Source organism: Podarcis muralis, chromosome 2, assembly GCF_964188315.1.
Source record: "Podarcis muralis chromosome 2, rPodMur119.hap1.1, whole genome shotgun sequence".
Taxonomy (NCBI): Eukaryota; Metazoa; Chordata; class Lepidosauria; order Squamata; family Lacertidae; genus Podarcis; species Podarcis muralis.
In genome coordinates, this window is record NC_135656.1 from 34,414,885 (window position 1) to 34,438,423 (window position 23,539).

Genomic DNA, 23,539 nt, shown 5'->3' on the forward strand with positions numbered 1-23,539 from the left:
TTTTTATTTATTATAGAATTTGCTCCGTCCTTGATAAAACACCATGATGCCCTCTAAGACCACCCACAAGAGGCAAGGACAAACAAGGACTGATGATAAGCTGCAGCTGCTTCCAGTGCTGGCTGGTGCCCATTGGGACTGACAGACCAGCAGGTGGAGCCAGAACCAATGAGAGGAAGAGCCAGCTAGTTCTAGTTAATTCCCTATTATCCTCCCTACAAAGAGGAGGAAGCTGACAGGCACTGCCACTGAGATTAAGCTGAAGTTTGTGGGGGCAGAGTCTCATTGGTCCTAATGGAGCAGCACCCCGCCCCCCGGCAGTTCTGCTGCCTATTCTGAACCACCAGTGCAGCCCGCTGTCTAACAGGCAGCTGCTCCGGTTTAAGGTAAACACCACAAAATGTCAATGCTGGAGAAGCTGGGCTGGCAACTGTGTCCCCGGAGAGTTAAGGTGGATGTGAGCAGGTCAAGTCAGGGTTTGATTCAAAGCAGTTAGAGCAGCCCCAGTCATGAGAAGATGGGGGGAAAGCAGAGGGAGATTTGCCGGTGGGTAAAGAACATTCCCCATTGAACTTAGCTAAGATGGGAGGGCCTCAATAGCAATATCTGTAAGCTTCCTCCCAGTGTTAATGCCTGTTCCATAGAAGGCAAGACAAGAAGTGCTCATGGGAGGCATGACAGGAAGTGCTCCAGAGAGAAAAGAGAGGCCCACAATGTCCTTGGTAGAAGCTGCAGAAGGCAATCTCCTTTCATTTGGGCCAAACATAGTAGTAAGGTGCTTTCTGGGCTTTGGCAAAGAGACAAACGTTGCCACTCTGCAAACACCCCCCACAATCCACATTCCACACCTCGCTCCCCACATATGACAGTGTGGCCGACAGATTAATGTTTCAGGCTCCGCAGACAGGAGCTCTTATATCAGCCTTCCTGCTTTTTGGGGCCATTGGGGTACTTCACGGCACGCAGGAAACTGCAGAAGATCTCATACCAGAAAAAGGTGAAGCCCGTTGCAAACGCAGCCTTCAGCAAGCTTGGCGAGAGGCCCTTGAAGAATCCTCTGGCTCCTTCATCCCGTGCAATTTGTTGGGCACAGTCCACTAAGCCACTGTACGTCCGCACCTGGGGGGGAAAGAGAATGGAGTGAGGGATGGCACAAATCCAGCCCGTTAAGAAACCTTGTGCAGTTTGTAGCAGAACTCAACTTCCCGTTTTGTACTATTATTGGAAACAGTGGTTTGCAGAAACCATCAGCTAATGGATTAGGATGTCAAACCACGAACTGATTGTGAACGGAATATATATATGTGAAATTTCTGGAAGCTGTTGCAAAGAGATCTGGAGTAAAGTTATCCATGATATGAAAATGACACGCAGCTCCATCTCTCTGCTCCATCTGAATCAAGAGAGGCTTGATGAGCTGCTAAGCCTGTGCTTGAAGGAAGATGGGCTGGATGTGGGCCAAAAAATTTGAGGCTGAATCCTGAAAAGATTCAAGACTGCCCTTGAAAACGGCCCAGGAACTACAATTGGTCCAAAATACAGCACTTAGATCAAATTCCCTTTAGATCACATACAACCCCTGTTTTAAAACTGGTTGCCAGTTTGTTTCCAGGATCAATTCAATGTGTGCACATTAGTATTTTAAAAGTAACAAATATACTGATTGTGTAATTGGTCACATAGTTCTCTGGTCAATGAGGATAAGACCAGTTTTCCAGTAGCATCTCCAATGAACCCATTTTGTTCCTCCATCACACAGCTCCAAATAAGCAGTGGGATTCTTAATTTTAGTGCCACACTGCCCTTACGTCACACAATGCTGTTATAAAGTTATCCTTTTATAGTTTAAGACTAGGTTGTTTCAGATTTTACTTTCAATTTATCCACCTGGTTTACATAAATTGTGGGCTACGTTAGGTACACACACAAAAAAGGGAGGCAGAAAGATCCCTGCAATTTGAAACGTCTCTCACCTGCCCAAATGCTGCCCGGGCTTGCTCAAAGCCAGCTACCTGCAGTCTTTTCTTGAACAGGTCAAAAGGATAAGTGAGGGTTTTGCTGAGGACGCCAGCACAGCTGCCGCAGACAAAGTTTTTAATATTACCTGAAAAAGAGAAGTCTGGAGTTGAGGGATGTGTTTCAGAACTGATCGGTAGCTTAAGACAGGAATTAGTTAAAGGCTTCCAGTGTTATTACGATTAGTTATCCATAGAGCACTTTTACTAAGCAGTGATTTACAAGAAAAACTAACAGCTGGAGCCCTTGGAGCAACTTTCCAAGCACAACTATGTACAACTTAGTGACAGACTGCATCAACTGAAGTGGGTGGGATTCATGAACCAAAAGCACTGACCACTAAGAAGGAACCAGATGTTGTCGATATTACTGCAAATTTAGCGCACTATTTTTCTGATATTCAAATGACAGTAGAAGACTTGGTCTATTTATTTGTATCATGTATTATTTATATGATCCTTGTTTATAAAGCCTAATAAAAAGTTATTTAAAATAAAAAACTAGGGTGGGTGGGGGTGTTACACAGGAGCACAGACAATTCCCCCCCCAACACTTTTCCAACCCCCAGGACTAACCTGTTTTCATTTCTTCACTTGGAACGATCCAGTCATACAGTTTCTTCAGGAGACTATAGAAGGAAAACTGGAAGCCAGCATAAGGGACAATGGCAATGAGAGTAGGGCTGAGCCCCTTATAAAAACTCAACAGCCCTTCTTGCTGGTACACACATGCTACAGCATGGCGGAAGTTCCTGTAAATCTAAAACAATTGATGGGTGAGTATGTTTCCTTGTGTGCCCCATTAACAGAGGCCTATGATATTTATTGCTCTACATGCATCAGTGTGTAAGTCAGGCTTCAGTAACGCTCACAAAAAGCTCCAGAGTTTATGGAGTGGAGCTTCTGCACATACTTTTCATACCAATCAAATTCCACCTTAAAATGTCCAGTCAAATTTTCCTACCTTACCCACTTGCCATGATCTTGCAAGCGGCATACTAAACCTTGCTCCTCTAAGACCTAAACTCTATAAAGGGTAAGACAGAATTATTTATCATAAGACGAGCCTACCCAACCAGGCCTATGGCCCACCTAGATAAAAAATCCTGTTTTCACCAACCACATACCTTTGGGAAGCCCACAGGGAGAGTCCAAGCTCAAGGACAATCTCCTCCTCTCCAGTTTCTGGCAACTGGTATTCTTTCAAAGCTAACCTAATTGGTGGCCAACACAGCCTCCTGTGGGGGCAAGTTCTATTAACTATGCGCTGCGTGAAGGCGTGTCATGCTAATTGAGCATATTTCTGCAAATTACCGATTGTTCTGAATTCAAAACCATCATTTTTCTGGAGACAGAAGGGAAGACCCTGGGCCCAAAATTTAGATTTGTGTTGGGGGAGGGGAAGCATCAATTACTAACTCCACAATTGGTAGATGTGGGGAAATCTTACCATTTGATAAAGCCCCCAACCTTTACTATATACAAGCATGTGGGGCAGAAAAATAATAATTCACACAATGTTTTCATTAATATCTATGACTAAGGAACTGTGTGGTAGAAAATCTTTACCACTTGGTAAATTGGCTATACAGTGGTACCTTGGTTTGCATGTGTCTTGGTTTGCATACGTTTTGGATTACAAACACGTCAAACCCAGAAGTGCATGTCCCGGCTTGCAACCTTTTTTTGGATCACAACTTATTATTTTTTTATTACGAACAAATTTTTTGGGGAGGCCCCATTGGCGAAAGTGCGCCTTGGGTTACAACCTGTTTTGGTTTACAAACGGACCTCCGGAACAGATTATGGTTGTAAACCAAGGTACCACTATATTCTTCCTAATGGTTTGTGCAAACCATAGTTGGCTACATTCAAACAAAATAGCAAATGCAGAAGCTTCCCATCTCCTCTTGTGCATGGGGAAAGGAGTGGAAGGGAGCCCAAGGGCCTATGGCCTGTGGCTGCTCATTCTCAATCCTGTAATTAAATAAAGAAACCGCCATGTGCTTCCAAGATCACCAAATGACCATCACCTAAATTGGTGGGAGCAGAACCAACTAGGAAAGGATGCACACAGCAGACAGAGGAGACAGATTTGGCAGGGGGAAAGCTTCTCACCCATTTCTTACCTTTGGCTCACCTTGGGCAGCCAAGCGGGTACGCAGTGTGTCCAGGGGCTGAACCGCCACAGTGGCAGCAGAAGCAGACAGGCCGCCGCAGAAAAACTGCACAGTGAAGCCTCTGGCATCATAAGATGTGCCCTGGTGCACCAACTTCGTCAGAAACTCAAAGCTTACAAACTTGCATAGAAAGAAAAACAAGAGATGAACACCATCAGTTTAGGTAAGAAATATGGTTGCCACCCACAGTGAGAATGAAACCTATCACCTAAAATCTCCACTGCAGCCCAGCCACACACATCACAGTAACATTTGTAAAAGAAATTATCTATTTTTAATACAAGTAAATAAGAAGAGGCATTCTGTCTCATACCACTTCAGCTGCACCCCTTGTGAGGAGGTGGCAGTAGCAGCATAAGCAGCTGAATGGGAAGTTACTAGTACTGGACCATCATGTCTTGTGTATCATTGCCATCAGGTTTCAGCTCAACTGCTATGGCTGGATGTTAGGTTTCCTGGATGGTATCACTGCAATTGTGTTGTCTGTCTTTTCTCAATTCCCAAGACCACCACCTACGGTGTCCCTGAATTCTCTATTAATTCTAGTCTGGCAATTTTCAGTGAAGTTGTACAACTGACCTAAGCAGGGCTGAGGCAGAGTTGGAAGGTGGTCCAGACTGCACTCTCCATACTGCAGGGGTTTTCAGTATCAGGACCAAACAAGCAAAGCATGTTCTAATTCTGTAGTTATGATGGTGCCATTATGAATAATTGAGCTTACAACATGAAACTCTGAACATGTTCAGTCTTTTTTTATTTTATTTGGCAGCATTGTCTATTTTTTATTTGGGAAACAGTTGGGTTCCTCTCTCTCTCTCTCTAACATAGTGGAGATACAGCAGTTATGTAAAGCATGGAATCGTAAGTGGTGGGTAGGGAGACAAACTTTCACCTTCCTGGCTTTGCCCATTTTTTGTTTCTCTCTAAACTGTCATCCCCCTTATCTTTATGTCTGTGAAAGCTCAGGGTGAAAGATTGGGTGTAAGCTTATCCACACACTTACTTTGGAATAAGATTATTGAACACAAAAGGATTTAATTCTGAGCAAATATGCAAAGGCTCAGGTTGCACCACACGTTTTTCTGGGGAGATAGTGGGGAGGGATGAAAGAAGCTCAGCGTAATATACATTATCACCTAAAGGTGGGAAGGAACTATAAGACCATTCAGTCCAGATGCTAAATCATCTAGCTGCACCACTGTTTGCGCACCTTTACTATCGTATAGTACTGAGGAACACTAGTGTCCTACAGCAAGTCGATCTGCATGCTAACAAAACGTTACTAAAACCCATCTATTTGTCCTCTATTTATACTACAGTCATCAGAGAGAAGGATGGAAAGATCGTAGCAACAGTACGGTCAGGATGACAAACCAACTTGCAGTCATTGGATGAAAAGGGTCATTTCCAATGCAAAGTTCATGCAATATATATTTCACCATCCCTCCTCCTCACTGTTACCTCCTGAAAAGCCTCTCCTGGTTGTCAGGAAACCTTCATAAAAGGCCTGGGGCTTCTGTACCTCGCCACACAGAAGAAGGGAGTGAGGACTTATTAGACTAGCAGTTGCAATGAAAAAAATCAGACAGAGGGTTTCGCAAACTGCAAGAGAGGCTTTGGGGGGAGGGAACTGCAAGGAGTTGGAATGGATGCCTCCCTGAGAGTGTAAGGGTTTTGGATTAACTGATCCTTATTATTCCTTCCACACAATAACATCATAAGTACTTTGCACATGGTCAGAAAGCACAGGAAGAGTCCAGATGACAAAAACGTGAAGTCTTTGTTATGCCCAGATGGGCAGTTTATAATTTCGTTGTCCCTGAGAGGGGGTAATGACAATAAATATATTATTATTATTATAAATTACAATGTTGATGTTGTTGTTGTTGTTGTTGTTACTACTACTACTATTACTGGCCCTTAGAAAAGTGAAACTAGTAATTGAGGGCAAATAAAGGAAAGGCAGCTATAACAAACAGATTTGCTGAGGAAGTCTCTAGAAAAGATGAAACACTCAGGGTAGAGAGTTAATCCCAAACATTTCCTAATTCTTACCTGGACAGCTCCATAGGTAACTGAGAGGAGCTGAGCAGGGACATGGCCCTTCCAAAAAGCTGGTAGCCTTTCTTCCTGGAAAATCTTGCAAACAGCCTGCCAGAGGCCATGATACTTAGCCTGGGGGTTTCTGGCAGAAAATGTCTCTATCTGAAGCTGAAAGAAGACAGGCATAGTTGGCTTTCAGTTTTAATGTATACGCTGTAAATTGCTTCATGGTTTAAATTCGGGATATGAAACCTGTGGCTTTCCACATGTTGTTGAACATCGTCCCAGCCAGCTTAGCGAATGGTCAGATATGCTGAGAGTCAGAGGACTACAGGTTCCATATCCCTGGTTTAAATAATTAGGGTGCTTCTCTCAACTCTTTCCAGGCCATGTACTGCTCTCATAATTCTAACTGTCAAGAGTATATTACCAGTTTTCACACAACATCTCTAAAGCAGAGAGGGCTTACGAAAATCAAATGGCATGATAATTAACTTCATCTTCTGAGGTGTTTGCATGCTAATTGCATGTAACACAAGCCTGTTAAACAAGTGGGGCCTATAACAAAAGATTGCACTATGCTGCTATTCAATGTCCCAGCTAGTGTTCTGTGGCCACAATGATTGTGCTCTGTCCTCACTGTCTGCTTTTCTTTTCATGCCCTCTTTAGGGGTTTTTAAAGATGTTTGTATTCATGCAAATGCTGGGGTCCCTCTCAAGTCTGTTCATACCTCTGTCTTGTGCACTGATGGCGCTTTTAGCTACATAAAGGATTGAGACTTGGAGAATGAGTTTACTTAACTGGCTGTCCAATTTAAGAACACTTATTATGAGACTGCCTAGAAAGAGCTGTACCAGAGCTGGTTTCAGCCAGCACAGATAAATGCGTTCGCTAGATCTTTGGCTACAACGGCTGAGGGACTTGGTCCCTCACAGTGTGTGAGCAAAATTGCATGAAAGTTGACTCATAAAGGAATACAGTGGTACCTCTGGATGTTAACGGGATCCGTTCCGGAGCCCTGTTTGCATCCTGAAGCGAACACAACCCACGTCTGCCTGTGCGCGGGTTGTGATTCGCCGCTTCCGTGCATGCACATGACGTCATTTTGAGCGCCTGCGCATGTGCGAGCGGCGAAACCCAAAAGTAACGCGGAGCATAACCTGAAAACACTCACCTGAAGCACATTTAACCCGAGGTATGACTGTAGCTTCCTAACTATACAGCTTACTGATAGAGAATACAATGGGCATGGTTGATGGCTTAACTTTTTGTTTGTTCATTGTAGCAACACAGTAACTGTTATGTGAACTGTACCTGAAAACGAATCTTTAGGACGTCAAAGGGGCTGATCATTGCCCGAGTGACAAACCCAGATGCAGATCCTGCTGTTGCTATGTCCACGGTTGTAAGAGATGCACACTCGGAATCTGGGTCATAGCCAACCATCCCTCTAGGGTCCACAGGCAGCTTCAATATCCATTCACGCTAGCGGACACTGGTGATTTAAATATATATATTTGTTTACTGCTTTTCAGATGAGAAAATACAAAAATGCTACTACAATAAAATATTGACCGTCATAACCCCAATGCATCTTTCTTAATGTTTTTCTATTGAAAACTCTGGTTCCAATATAGGATTTTATTTTTCCAACACTGTAAAATGAATGTGAAGATAATTATTTACACTGCAAAAACAAACGATCAATCCAGAACAGTCTAGCAAACAGACAGCAGGGCAGTGCATTTTTAGGAAACTTTTCTTGAAGATACAAAGCTGCCTTACACTGAGAGAACCTATTCCAGAATTGTCTCCTCTAACTGGCCTTAGGTATTTTCATATACATCCCTCAAAAACTGTGAAGTGGGGACAGAAATATTCCATTTCTAATCATACACTGCTTTATAAAATGGGTTAGTTACAGAGTCAATGGCTCCAATACTAGTCAAATCAGACTGTTTCAAAGTTGTAGTTAGCTTTTCTCAGGTGCCTATCCCATGCTCAAAGCTTTGGGCATGCTACAACTGGTATATTAACAGTATAGGTGTTTTAATTTTTTAGTCGAAAAATCCGACACTCTTAACCACTGTACCACACTGGTTCCCTTAAGAGAGCCTCTCCGAAAATCTGCAATTCCTGAAGCGACCCTACTGCCACCACCACACAAAAACCCCCCTCAAAATTCGAGGGGCGGCGCTGTTGTTTTAATTTGGCTTTGTACTTTTTGACGTTTCATTTATCGTGCGCTACTACTTCTGCTACAATTGTGTGCTTTTCCGTGTTGTAAGCCGCCTCGGGCGTGGCTTTGACTATGGGAAGGCGGCGCAGAGATCCCATCGTGCAGGAGGAAGCGCCGCCTGAGCATGTGCAGAGTACCTAGGCAGCGCCGCTGAAGGGCCATCCAGAGGACATGGCCTGAAGGGGGGAGTTTGAGTGGCGGGAACCAATTGGCGGTGTCTTAATTCTTTTAGCGCCGCCCACCTCCCCTGCCCCACAGTAGGACCCCCCCCCCCGCCACCTGCCTTGGGTCGCGGCTCCCTCCCGTAGGCTCGCGCCCGCAGCTCCTCCTCAACGCGCTTCTCCCGGCAGCAAAGGAGGGCGACTACCGCCCAAGTGACAAGGCCGGGCGGCGGCACAAGCTCGCTCCGCCCACATGCCCGGCGGCGTTGGAAAGCCGGCCTCACGCTGCCCTCGCGAGGAACGTGGCAGCCGCTCGGTCTTCTGGGAAATGTAGTCCGCATGCTCTGAAGCGGCTTCTTTTTACTGTAAAGAGAGAAGAAAGGGGCGGGGCGGTGGAATTTAGCTGCGAGGAAGCTCAGGAAAGGAGATATATATATCGGCCTGTTATAAAGGCAGACGGATCTGAAATGTGCCAAGGATGTGTTAGAATAGGAGCCCTCTGCGGAAGGAGAGGCACGTAAAGGAAACATACGTGCATGGGGGGGAGGGGAGGGGGGAGGTGCAAAGTTATTTATTCTGGCCATGTATATTTATTAGAATTCACAGAGCACCGGGCTGGAGTTTCCTTGGAAACAAAAAAGAAATGCTTTTACGTTCCTTTCACATAAATAAAGTATGTGGTTGACAGCCTGTTCCAAATCGGTTCATTGCATATTTTTAAACAGTTTAATACTGGGGCACCCCAAACCGATTTTTTTTTTTTCAACTTTTTAAATAATTCTAAAGATGGCATCCAAATACAGGATTCGTACACCATTCCATAAATTCAGAGGCATAATTTGTAGGTGTGACATAAATGGCACATAATAAACTGCATTATTTTGTGCCGTGGTGCGTGTTAATTAGTGGTAATATTTGTTGCTGCTAGCACATTTGCAAAGCTAAGCACGGTCTGGTGTGGTTTCAAATTGCATGGGGGACCGTTTGTTGAAATTCCTGCATTGCAGGGGATTGGACTAGATGACTCCCAGCCAGGGTCCCTTCCAACTCTACAAGTCTATGAGCCTATGATTCTATGAGTGGGTAGCTTACGGTACCTAGGCACCTGCTGAACCTGACATCTCAAGTTGCCTATCCCTAACTCCAAGCCTGCACTTGGGGAGAACTGTTACACTCCCGTCAAGCAAAATATGAAAAATCAACTTCTAGTTTCTTGCAGAACTATTACTGTGCTTTAACAGAGGCCTAAAACATGACCCAATACTCCTATAACTCATTCTCAATCCCGCACCCCAAAAAAGCCTGCCCTTGAACTTAAAGGTAAAGGTACCCCTGCCCGTACGGGCCAGTCTTGCCAGACTCTAGGGTTGTGCGCCCATCTCACTCTAGAGGCCGGGAGCCAGCGCTGTCTGCAGACACTTCCGGGTCACGTGGCCAGCGTGACAAAGCTGTATCTGACGAGCCAGCGCAGCACACGGAACGCCGTTTACCTTCCCGCTGGTAAGCGGTCCCTATTTATCTACTTGCACCCGGGGGTGCTTTCGAACTGCTAGGTTGGCAGGCGCTGGGACCGAACGACAGGAGCGCACCCCGCCGCGGGGATTCAAACCGCCGACCATGCGATCGGCAAGTCCTAGGCGCTGAGGTTTTACCCACAGCGCCACCCGCGTCCCTACCCTTGAACTTACCACCTCCTTAAAGAGGCAGTAGCATTTGAACTAACGATAAAGAAAAAGCTTAAAGCAGACCGTACATTTATGTAAGATTAAGGCAGGCCGCAGATTACCTTTCACAAGACCAACTCCTAAATCTCACCTGTATCATTTTACATGTACTCTTCTGTGTGGACCAAAGTGACATCATTAAAAAGTTATTGCTTCCACAAAAGGGGGGGTGTGCAATCACTCAAAACATGTGGTGAAACAAAATCCATCCTGCTCACCAATGTTATGACATAAGTAGTGATGGTTTGGTAGTTATACTATGCCAAACGGTACTACTACCTGTTCTCTTGTGGAGCTCTATATTCTTACCGCTTTGTATGAAGAATTATGCAAATGAAAATTATCTTCTACGCTAGCAGTTCCCAAACATTTTGAGTCATGGAGCACTTTTCAGGAGAGAAATTCATCATGGAGCACAATCGTCGCCCTTATGCCAAAGGCACATATTTAATTCTTTTTATTTGCTATCTCTCCGTGGAGCACTTGGAGATGCTTTGTGGAGCACCAAGAAGAAGAAGAGGAGGAGTTTGGATTTGATATGCCGCTTTAACACTACCCGAAGGAGGCTCAAAGCGGCTAACATTCTCCTTTCCCCTCCTCCCCCACAACAAACACTCTGTGAGGTGAGTGAGGCTGAGAGACTTCAGAGAAGTGTGACTAGCCCAAGGTCACCCAGCAGCTGCATGTGGAGGAGCGGAGACGCGAACCCAGTTCTCCAGATTACGAGTCTATCGCTCTTAACCACTACACCACACTGGCTCTCACCAAGTGCTCCCCAGAGCATAGTTGGGAACTGCTGCTCTACAGACAGTGGTGAAACTGCATGCTCCAGCACCTGGGGTGGAGAGCAGGCGGGGGCGTGGCTGGCATGCCGCTGGGGGGGGTGTGGTGTGTGTCCCGGGGGCGTGGCACGTCGTCCTGGGGGTGTGATGTGCGTCCTGGGGCATGGCACGCCGCCTGCAGGGGCATGGTGCCCAGCATAGTGGGGGTGCATTGCGCATGTCCGGGGGGCGCCCGTGATGGTATCCCCCTCCCCAATGGTGCTGGGGACGGTGCGTTCCCCCACCCCATCCCGTTCCTCCGCCAGTGTCTACACACACAGCCTTATACAGAAATAGGACTCCTGTGGTCATCTGCATGTTTAGCTCCAGCCAGCAGAGCCAGTGATCAGAGATGAGGGCAGCTGAGGTCCCAACAACTTTAGAAAGGCCGCAAGTTATCCATCCATGAGATGCTGCATCATCCATTCTCTAGTGTGACCACCCTTGTGTCACACAGAAAGAGTGCTTTAAAGGTAAGGTGTGGTCTGTCCCATGCCTCAGAAGTTCCACAACTCAGGTGCCACTGCTGAGACTGCAGCATCTTTTTTAGCCACCCACCTAGCCTTAGAAGGCAGGAGCACCTCGAGAAGGGCTTCCAAAGACCTTAATAGGCAAGTTCCTGTGGAAGATTTTTAGGGTGGATCTAGACACAAGTTAAAAACGCTATAAGTCAGAAATTAAATTGTTACAACAAAAGAAAAAAAAAGCCTACGTAAAAATCCATATAAACTCATTTTTGCTCTCTGGTGCTCTCTGGTATTATAACACATTCAAAACGTATTATTGTGACAAATATAGCTGAGTCCCTAATCCTTTTAGTATGGCAATCAACAAATCCAAAATTACTCAGTACGGTGACCCATCAATTTATTGTCACATGAATTTTGGACCTTAGGCAGCCAACAGATTTCATGCATTTTAACTGAAAATGTTTGCCTGTTTTATAAGCGTCACTTGCAGCACCCACCCACACAAAAATTACTTAGCATCCCTATTAATCTGTAATTTGGTGAAGTATTTATACTACTTATAAAGTTGGTTTACAATTTTGTTTATGCAGTGGTTGCTGCTTTAGAGGCAAATATCCATCAAGGAGAGCAATTTGAAAGTACCAATCCCTTCTCTAAATGGAGACAAAAAGATAAAATGCAAAGGTTTTAATTTGTTCAGTAGTTATGCCGAGTGGTATTGTAGTCCTTTCCCCTAATCCTCAACCCCAACCAGCATGGCCAGTGGTGATAGTGGCATGAGGACAAATCCCCCTATCTCTGCTCTAATGTACATCCTCTCCCATTTTCAGTGGCTTGTGCATTGTGAAAAACATCAACTTTGTGTTTAAAAATTCGTGATGCAGTAGTTAGTTGAGGTCCCTGCTGAACAGCAGCAGGATTTTTTACCTCCTAGTTTTATCAGTTTTCTATATGCCAATGTCATATTTTCCCAGAGCTCGCTAGATAGACATGTCCCTAGATACAGTAAATGATGTGGGTGGGGAGACTGCATATGGAAAAGTATAAAAAGGAACTAAAATGGAGTGTCAGCAATTTTGAACTGCGAAATGAGGAAGGTCTTATTCCCAGAGATTATTTCTTAAACACAGTATCTAAACAGGCATCAAATTGCATTTTAAATGCATAGCCCACGCAGGAAAGGTTAGCACTCTGTGAAGGAACCTGTGTGTTTTAATACTGGATAAGGATATATAGCAAGTTTGTTGCTGTGGTTACTCGTTGGCTAAATTTAGAGCTTTTGAAGCGGAGGCTAACCAACAGCCAAGATTTAAAATTTGAGCCATATGTCTTCTGATGGCTGATGGTTTGCCAGCAATCAGCACAGCAGGCAAGTATGCAGATTTTCTTTCTTAAATAAAAGCTTGGATAGAATGTGACATCTAGAGAAATTGCATTTGCCTCAAAAAGGAGTTTTGAATGCAAAATTGAGCACCATTTACGAACGGAACAGAGGCAAAGATTACATCAGTAATAGGCGGGGGCGGGGGGAAGAGACAGGAAAAATGTGGTCAGACTATTTTTCTCTCTTCATCTGAGATCTTCTTCCACCTTAGTGAACTTAGGTGGTCAATAGCTCTGCTGGCTTTGGGTCAAATGTCCCCTGCAAAATTTCCTGAAGTTTTTTTGTTTTTTAAAGACTGAAGTACAATACTAATTGTATCTACTCAGAAGTAGGTCTCGTTGAATTCAATGGCACCTACGCTCAGGTAAGTGGGGTTAAGATTGCAGCCTAAATCAGAATACTTCTAAAAATAAACATTCCAAACTCAGTTTTGCAACACCAGCTTAAGTAGCCCAGGCTGTAACTCATACACTTTATGCCTAGTTTGAGACGATGCAGATCCACACTATAATGAAATAACTAATGGAAGTATCATACAAACAAGAAAAGAAAAGCCACCGGGGCAGAACACTGCTATCAGGATTTTTTACAGTCAGCAAAATGTGTGAAAAGTCTCCAAACAAAAAAGTGCAAAAATGATTTAAGACCCATAACATCCTGCCAAAGAAGTTTTAACCCATGGTCATGAAATTTACAGGGAAAAACCAGCCCCAGGCAGTGGGATAGAACATAATACTGTGTTGTACTTTGAAGACCTACAAGCAGGCAATACCGACATTGTACACTTTCTCCCCAACATGGCTCTTTGTGGGACATCCAGACTTCTGCTTGTCTGGCTGCGTTTCCCTGGGAAAACCCAATCTTTTAAGGTTTTCCATGGATCGACATTTGCTCCGATTCAGCACCAAGAACGGGTTTCTCCAGGGGAAATAGAAAAACGCTCAACCCCATGCCTAGAAAGTACAGGACAAGCAGAAAACCGCTCAGACAAGCAGAAGTGTGGACCAGCCCTTAGGCGGGATGGTCTTGGGTTCTGATAAAATGGATCAACTCCATGCAGACAGCAGAGCTGCCAAGTGCCCTCTTTCCAAAAGCAGCCCTCCCAGCTTATGTACCCAAGTTATGCAAACACTAAGGGAATTCCAGAATCGGCCTTTGACAGAGTAGCTGTTCCAAATGAGAGCTAGAAGACTGCAGTACCAAGTGCCTAAGGACCAACACGAGTCCAAAAACCATGGCCTTACAAGATAAGTGTTTTACGTATTATTTTGTTACCAATGTTAGAGTCAGAAGTTCACGTGAATATGTAGGAGATGATCTGGTTTGCTTTTAGCCTATGGGAAGTTTCAAATGGCGCATTGTCAAATTCTGAGTTCTTTCAGCTTGGCCCAGTCCAGGGGCAGTCTTGGCTGTCAGGGTTTCTCTGGCAGATTTTCTACAGTAAATATTGAACTAAACATTAATGTTAAAATATTTGGCTGAATATAGCATTAAAAAAATTGCACCAGATGGTGAGTCAGAAAGTGTGCGGGCACATTTGGAGTGGGAGGGTTTGTGGTGGCCACCAGCTGAAACCATTATAAACAGAATACACATAGGCTCTGCAACCTGCATGTCTAGGATACAGCATCCTTCTCCCTTCCCCAGTGCCCTATCATAGTCTGAAGAATCTCACCTCAACCTCTTTAATACCTTCCCATCCATTATGACATACAGTGGTGCCCCGCAAGACGAATGCCTCGCAAGACGGAAAAACCGCTAGACGAAAGGGTTTTCCGTTTCTGAGCTGCTTCGCAAGACGATTTTCCCTATGGCCTTGCTTTGCAAGACGAAACGTCTTGCTAGTCTTGCGTTTTTTCTCTCGCTTTCCCCCCCTTTTTCAAAGCCGTTAAGTCGCTAATAGCCTTTTAGCAGCTTAGCTGCTAATCCTTTAATAGCCGCTAAGCCGCTAAACCGCTAATCCGTTTAGCCGCTAATAGGGTTGCTTCGCAAGACGAAAAAACTGCTAGACGAAGAGAATCGCGGAACGGATTCTTTTCGTCTTGCGAGGCACCACTGTATCAGCCCAGGATACAGTCTGAAAGTGTTACATGTGACTGTTTCTTCAGTAAGTGATGTGAGATTTAAGGTCCGTACTGTATGGTTGAAGGGAAGTATTGTGTTATTTTATATGTTTCGTTTGTGGCGGATATTGAGCTTTTAGCTGCCGCCAACCTTTGACCTCTAGTGTAACAGAAATCTATGCTGAACAGGTGAGATTTTGGATGCAGAACCTTCCGTGGATCACTTTTTCAGGGTGCAATCCTAACCCTACTTACCTGCAGGAGTAGAGGAGGTTAGGAGAACTGCAGCCCTAAACTAGCTGATGGTTCATTAAATGAACAGAAAAGACACTGATATTCAAGTGAAGAATTTGTTGTATATTTATTATTCACAGTTAATTACTAACTACCAAATGCTGCTGCTGAGTTAAAGGTTTAAGTACATAGGCCTTTTTTATTTAAACACTGATTTTTTTTTAATATATATATACACACAAGACATTATGTCTGCAAGGCTGCATGATATACACCGATTCCAAAATAAGAAAACAATCAAATGGTCCAAGTGTAGAATGCCATAGATTCCTTTTCCAATCATTTCAGAAAGAAGAAAGTATGGGGGAGAGGGAAAGAAAAAGTCAGCTAGCAAGGAATGGGTGAGAAATCAATACGCTACAGGGTAGCTTTTTCTTTCATCTGCTGGGAGAAATGGAAGTGTAAGGCAGAGTCCATCTCAGGAATAACACACTTGTAACACTTAGTATAAAAAGGCACCTGCCAACACAGGAATTTTCCCCATTTGGGCGGAAAAGAAGATATCTGTGGTAGCTTTGGGATCTGTTGTTGGGATGAAAGTTTCAGCCATGTGGCTCAGCAAAAGGAAATAAGGTGTGTATTGGCACAAAGAGCTCTGCAGGTTGCTCTTCCCTGTCCAAGTCCATTCATAAAGCTATGAATGGCTTTAGTGAATCTTATCTGGGGGCGCAAGATTGAAATACAACCCCCAACAGCCTGCTGTAAGTTGGAAGAAACACAACTCCTCCAACTATGTAACACTGGCATGTGGAGACAGGGAAAATCTGAAGCATGAAGATACCAGATTCCTCTTTTCGAGAACAAGTCAACGACTCTAATCGAGACCCAGTCTCTCTCATATATATATATATAGCATGTGTGTTTATAAAGGGGAACTGAACTGCTTATCACTAAGCATCATCTTTAATTATGTACTTGGAAAGCACCCAATGTGTAATTAAGCACAATTTCTTGATGCCTCCCTGTAATATTTTTTTGCGGGAAATGACAGTTTCACAGGACATCCCAGAATATTCAGTCTCCACCACATGGCAGTGTCATACAACATGCCACATTCTTCATAATGGTGCAATCTCTCTTTTCTCTCAAGGGCCCCTGGCTGCAGGTCCTAGCCCTGCCTCTTGTAGAACACTTTTATGTCTTTCCCCACCTGGTAATAAAGAATATCAGGTGCTTATACACATTTTAAAGCTCCATCTGGTTTATGGAAGGCTTCGTATTTAATAATAAAGCTACATCCCTCCCATTCAACCCCTTAAATATTTACATAAAAGCGGGGGGGGGGAATCTGAAAGCTCTGGACTGTCCTTTTAACTTAAAAAAGAATAAGGAAATGAGGGAAAGGCACTAATGGAAAAATAGAAGAATGTGCTCAACCACACACTTAAACAAATTTTAAAAGCTGTCATGGTTAATGAGAGCATGATCTAGCTGTAGCAGAGAATTTGTCACGACAGCCTGCAACCTGTGGTGGTAAAGGCCTCACCTTCTTCCCTTTGCTCTGAAGCAGCTGGGTTTTCAGATGGAAGGGTATGTAGGCGGAATTAAGACCCTATCTTACCCAGGCAAAATACTGAAGGCAAAAGTAAAGTTGGCATATGGCATGTGTGTGTTTTGCTTTTAAACTGGGTAGTGGATTTGGTTCCTTTCTCGGTCCCTTCATGAAGGCCGTTTGCATAAGTAGCAAACACCAGCAGAGCTTCTCCCTCTTATCTTCCTTGAGTGGCATGGCATGGACTTCATATAGCATTAAAACTTCATGCACTGATGAACTGGTGTGTCAGCGTTGGGGGAGAAAGGACAAGCGAACGAAAGGGGCCACCCGGAAGTAACCGAAGAAATCTGTTAATATCTATTTAATTTAAAAGGTAAGTTTTGGCGCGCAAGTTGGACCCTTCTCCTGTCCCCTCCCCACAAAGTTCCATACTGAGTGGGGGGAATAAAGTGTTCCCTCTCCGGCAGAGAGGTGACTCAGATTTATGGCCTGATGACTGGAGATCACTGGCTGCACTTAGATTCTGAATGTGTACTGCTTCTCCTGTTTCCTTAAATAATCTTTAATAATTTGCTCTAGATGTTCCGGTTCACTGGGGTCACGTAGTTGCGTGGAAACATGCCTGTTTGGTCGTGGCAGGCTCCCTTCCACCAGTTGGGATCAGAATTGTCAAGGACCCGGATAAAGTCTCCACGGCGAAAGCCCAGCTCACCTTCCTCTTGAGGGTCAAAATCAAAGAGAGCCTGAACATATGTGGGTTGCTGCAGACCAAAGAAAAGAAGGGTGAGTTATTAATTGCTCCACACATCTCCAATTTTCATTCTCTGCTAATGGTGAGCCAGTTCTGGATCCGGTCCTGCCTAGAAGCAGTTGCTCACCCCTTGGGTAAAGCTACCAATTTGGCTTCTACTGATTTTTAAAAATAGAGTACACCACATAAAATTAATATACACTTACGTTAATGCAAAAACTGTTTTGTTTTTCTTGAGTTTTTTGCGTACCAATGAACCTGCATTGAAAGGGTACACTACTCACTAAAGAATCAGGTAAACAGTTTGGCAGGTGTTGCTAAATCTGCATTATCACTGGAGGACCAAGAAAAGTCTGTGGCATGCAGTGCCTTTCACGAGTTAAGCTTAATGGACTAGCTGTGAACCTTCACTGGCCGAGGTTCTAGCTAGTAGTGTTACCCATGTACTGGCAAGCTTGAGATTAGACTCCTGCAGGAGTAGCCAATGTGAAATACAACCCCCGTTATATTTGACCAATGGATTGGTGAGAGTTGCAGTTCAATGTTTGGAGGGTACCCTATTGGATTACTGCAAAGCACTGTATGAGAGGCTGCCTTTGCGAACTTTTCAGAGACTGCAAACAGTAGATCTCAGTAGTATCCAGAGCAAACTATAAACAGTTCCAAACACTGGCTGTTTAAAGCCCTAAATGACTTGAGAGCTGGTTATCTGAAGGACAACCTTCTACTTCCACGTGAGATTGCCCATATCCTGTGTTCACCTTCAGAGATGCAACTTTGCTTCCTACCATTCAAAGTTAGGTGGGTAGCGATACCACCTTATTGGCTGCAGAACCGCCTATTTGGAACAGCCTCCCCCAGGAAGTTCACCTTGTGTCAACTTTTGATAATTGGTGGTGGTGGTTGTTTTTTCTTTTATTCATCCAAACATTTGAGCAAACTGAATTGCAACCAGTGCTTAATGGGAGCAAAATGAAGCCTCACATAAGGAAATTCTCTGCCCAGTTCTCACTACTGTAGCCTCTACCGTGGCAGGAGGCCATAGGCAATCGTGTGGGATGGGACAACCCACATGGGGCAACCCACCACCACATGGATCTTTTTATTTCAGTCTTCTGCTTGACAGTATTGACTGTGTTGTTGCTGCTAATTATTTTTAAAATCAAGTTTCTGTGTGCGTGTGTGTAATATGCACAACAGCCTGGAAGCCTTATAACAAAGGGAGGCTTGTACATTTTCTAAGTGTGGTATCCTTAGCCACGAAAGAAAGGCACTGTAGTAACAAATATTATAAACCGGCAGCTTCATATCCGGCCTTGCTCAGGAATTCTAAGAAACCAAAGTATCAGTGCAGTTTTGAAAAGTGGAGTCTGCCATCTTGATTCAGAATGGTGCCCATTTGTATCCCAAAAGAGATGAAAACTTGCTCCTTGATCTCAGGAACCATCGTGCAAAATTTGCTTACAATATCTTAAGAGGTGGCTAAATACACAGTGGACAAAGAATGCTCAAAAATATATAGCAGGTATTAGAATTGTGCTTATACTCCAAACTGTAAAATCCCCTAAAACACAGATTGGCGTAAGGTTATTATTGAATAATATAGAACATTTGAAGATGGAAATGAGGCAGAACTCCACTCATGCTCCTTTACCTGAGGCACCTGCTCAATGTCTCGAAGAAATATCTGCTGATTCCTGGAGACAGAGGTCGATCTGTGATAGTCTACCAACTCATTCAGAGAATTGAACTTTACCACCCAGAGGAAATACTTGCCAGCCCCATCTCGAAGCACCTTGAAGTGCTGCACATCATTTCCAAATCTAAATAGAAAGAGAAGAACATGTCCAGGCTTTTATTTATTCTTCTAATGTGTATGCCAATGCATGGCAGGTACTATTGTCTGCTGTTGCTAAAGCAAACATTTGCACGTACACAGGCTAACAGTCGAGCATTAGTCTCAGACAAGGCATGAGTCCAAGGAAAGGACTCAGTTCTTTGGAGATATTTGGACTTCTTCAGAATCCCAAGACAGACTGGATCAGAGGTGGCCCAAGGTGAAGCAGGCTAGCTCCAAGGCTCTGGAATCTTAGGAGGGTTCTTAATAACCTCGCTTAAGACTTCCATAAATGGTAAACTCCAGGCAGAGAATAGGAGAGGAGGCAGGAGAGGAAGGGTGCCTGTAAGTGACAGTTCTAGCTTCAAGCAGGGAATGGCTTTACCAGGACTCTCCTCTTATTTCCAATCTATGTCCTTTTGATATAGGATACCAAAAGAACATAATAAACTTTGCACTTTCTGTGGCCTTGGTGCAAACTGAGCAGATTTTTTTTAAAAAAGACGTTAAATATTGTTTTTCATTTGTAACTCCCTAACCCCTGCATCTATCCTTCTGAAATTTTGCAGGGAACGTATCTGGGGGCATTTCTACATTGCATATTATGTTCATCCAAACACAAGCATATCAAACCCTTAACATAAATGTCACACTTTAAAGGCATTTCACATAGAAAGCCTTGCAGCTGTGCCTGAAATTTGGCAGGCTTTATTGCCCTCAGAGGTGGCCACTATGCTTGCAAATAATTCTGCTCAATATTAACTACAGGTTAAAGGCGTTTCTTGCTTTCACCCTAATAGTCAATGGGAATGACATCTGAGGCTTCAGATAATTAGGTGAGTTAGCCACTTTCCTTTGACATGAAGTGAGGCACAATGTTAATCCATGCCAGCGAGGCAGGCACTGAGTATTTTCTCTCTCTCTCTAAGCTAACAGGACCTCTTGTTGGTTCTAGGCAAATATGGATTTCAGTGATTCTTGAACGATAGGTGGCAGTACTGTGCTATGAGAAGTCAGCATGTGTCACTGATTACCACTGCTAATAAATACATATGCTGGTTTTATAGTAAAGGTATAATAAACTATTAGAATGAACATTCTATTAATATCTTGGTTTGATATTCCCAACAGGTTTTCATTTGTACCAAAGCTGATCTATTACAATGCAGGAGAAGATGACTGAAAGAAACACTTGAGGACTATTCACAGAGTCTAGAACAAAAGCACCAAACTTCTACATACTTGGATAGTCAAGAATGCCTCTCCCCTTACAATATGAGACTATCTGGTAGATTGCATGGTAGCGTTTGGAAGGGCAAAGCTATGCAGAAGGACTCAGCAAGGTACATGTGGTTTTCTATTTGTACAGTATCAATTCATGTAGCTAGAGTTTAATAATTATTTTTATTTGATTTAAAGGAAACAACAGAACCTATTTACAAAAGGCGATTAGAGCCAAGGTGGAAACAGCACCTTATTTGGAAACATGCAAGTTGCTGAAGGATACCTTCAGAGATGAGAGATTCGGGTGATAAATCAATGAACACAAAGACCCTTAAAAAGTGTAGAATCCTGGAGTTAACAGTGATTTCCCTAGGGTATTATGAAGGATTCTATATATTTGAAAAGCATTTTACAACTTTACCAGCCCTAATTGCAAAATGCCTGAGGTTCGAGAAGGAAAGCACTAAAAAACAAGATGGTCAGGGGTGGAGGGAGAGAAGAGAAGAGAAGAGAAGAGAAGAGAAGAGAAGAGAAGAGAAAAGAGAAGAGAAGAGAAAGCAGGACAACCAATAAGCGTCCCCATATATCAAGTTACTGCACCAACATTTCCAAGTTTTGTAGTCAGGGAAACAAGGACTATATTTTATGGCAGAAATAAGAATAATTCAAATAGGCTTATTTCACCTGCAGTTTAAGTGCAGAACGTGTTTATCAACCAACTATAATGCAACACTTACTTGACGGAGAGAGAAAAGTCCCCAGGAGCACTCTCACTCTCTCTTATGAGGAAGGCACCATCATGTCTCTGTTTGCCCAACATCTCCTCAGCTTTTGCTCGGGGGATCTTCCCAAAAAACCACCTGTGCAAACACAGATGAAAATTAAGCATAATTCAAACTCCAAAAAGGCAAGTTTGGATATGTTCATAGCTGGGAAGTAATCTGACAGGTATAATCAATTGAACTGTTCCACGAGGCTACGCTTAAATAATGTTTTTAAAAAGTAATTTTTAAGATTGGAGTGATATAAAACTGGAGATTACATAAATACATCAAGTTCCAGTAAGTAATAGATACCACTTCATTTTTTAAAAAAGTCAATTTCCTCAACATCTCTTGATTTAGCAAGTTTTGCCATTTCCAAGGCTTTTAACCACTATAGGAAGAGAGGCAAGAGAATTTGGCTGAAACAATGAGATTCAGGATTAACAAGTTATAGATTCTTAGGGAACTTCTTCCATCCTTTAAAATTATTTGTAGTGATTTAATTTCTTTACTTCAGATTCCCGACAGCAAGCATTCCCATTAAAATAAACCACAAACATTCTACTTTTAGCAAAGCTAGAATAGTGACTATTAGGGCAGATAGGATTTTGCATCATTTTGCAACTCTGCTTTATGGGTGCCAGCTATAGTTGCTACCTAGGAAAGCTTTGTTTTGCATATACTGAATATAAGCCCCATGATTAATGGCATTTGGGGGAACACAGTTTAAGTTTACAAGTGCCTTTAGGACTATTCACATTGCAAACCATTTTGGAAGGTAGATCACACAAACCCATCTCAAACACTTAGAGACAATATGGTATAGTGGCTAAAGGAGACTCTGCTACAAGTAAGGAAGTTTGAAATCAGAAATGTTTGCCTATGTCATGAAGTCATGACTTGGATTTAGGCAAGCCTCTTTCTCAGCCTCAGTCCTCTACCCCCAAATGCAATATGGGGGATAATACTGACTTTACAGAATTGTAAGGATTACTAGATAGTGCACGTTAAGTGCCTCAAACACTAGAAAGCACTTTACAAATGTTGCATTAATGCCTCTCTGTGCTTTCCATTGCAAGATCTGTCAATAACTTAAATACTTGTCACTGATACTTCTTAGTAGTTAGAAAAATCTGGCTCTGGAAGCAATGGGAAACACACAAGGCTGGTGGATTGATTCCCGGCCTCATGTCATGAGAGCTGCATCTGTTCATCTTCTGATTCCACTTTCATATGTCAGATATAGTACTGGAATTGCCACAAAACCGACCTTGGTTTTATATTGGGGCTGCATTATATGGCTTATTATTCCAGAACTAGACAGAACTTTTCTGTAAGCACAGTAGTGATTCAGACAAAAGAAGCATGATCTGTAAGTTTACATTATCTGCAGATCGCTGCATGCATTCTAGACTGGCTGCATTGTCGGGTTTGGTCAGAAAACTACATCCCAAACTGTTAGCAACGTCTACAAGAAAACCAAAGCCGAGGTGCACTTGCAGGTCTGCAGTTCACGGCCAGTGTCTTCGCAAGGTTTCATTTCTCCCTTTGCATGTACACGTTGCCCTGGGTTTCTGCCTCAGAAACTCAGCAACCACAATTTCGGCCTCTGAAAACGTTTGCAGCCAGTCACCATGGAGCCATGTTATTGAGAGCTCAATATGTTTCACATTCACATGTGAAACGTATCAATAGAATGTAATTGAAGCATGCTTCCTTATTACAGCAGTCAACCAATTCAAAACCAAACATTGCTGTTTACTAATGGACAAAGTAACCTGCACTGATTGTGTAATGTGTTCAACTTCTTTTAACAGGGCAACTCTCTTTGCCAACTTGTAATGCCTAAAGGCCATTCCTCCTGATAACCAGAGCTATCCTGAGGTAAGGAAGGTGTTGGGGATCTGTAGTCCTTAAAAATATCAAGAGGCAATTATTATAGATAACCATAAGGGGGGGAAACACAACTTCCAAAACAGAATAAATCCAGCAACAGCTTAACACCAAGGTGGAATCTACACACATATAAAAAAACACAGTGAAAATGTTTTTTTTAAACTGTCGCTACCTAGT

The 23,539-nt window shown here is 43.3% G+C and overlaps 2 protein-coding genes across 2 annotated transcripts in view; both read right to left on the reverse strand.

Annotated features, from left to right (window-relative positions):
- Nucleotides 1–379: 379 nt before the first annotated feature.
- Nucleotides 380–8,908, reverse strand: SLC25A19 (solute carrier family 25 member 19). The gene is made up of 7 exons (XM_028716864.2): nt 8,762–8,908; nt 7,554–7,734; nt 6,251–6,406; nt 4,145–4,315; nt 2,592–2,775; nt 1,974–2,104; nt 380–1,119 (listed from the first exon to the last, which is right to left on the reverse strand). The coding sequence occupies exons 2-7, from the start codon at nt 7,683–7,685 to the stop codon at nt 919–921; spliced, it is 975 nt and encodes a 324-aa protein (XP_028572697.2). The 5' UTR covers nt 7,686–7,734; nt 8,762–8,908; the 3' UTR covers nt 380–918.
- A 6,529-nt stretch (nt 8,909–15,437) lies between these two features.
- Nucleotides 15,438–23,539, reverse strand: part of GRB2 (growth factor receptor bound protein 2) — a 54,287-nt gene continuing 46,185 nt past the window's right edge. Inside the window, exons 4-6 of the mRNA XM_028716865.2 lie at nt 21,440–21,562; nt 19,296–19,464; nt 15,438–17,651 (exon numbers count right to left, since the gene is read on the reverse strand). Coding sequence (XP_028572698.2) covers nt 17,466–17,651; nt 19,296–19,464; nt 21,440–21,562 — 478 coding nt within the window. The 3' untranslated portion in view covers nt 15,438–17,465. The remainder of the gene's footprint in view (nt 17,652–19,295; nt 19,465–21,439; nt 21,563–23,539) is intronic.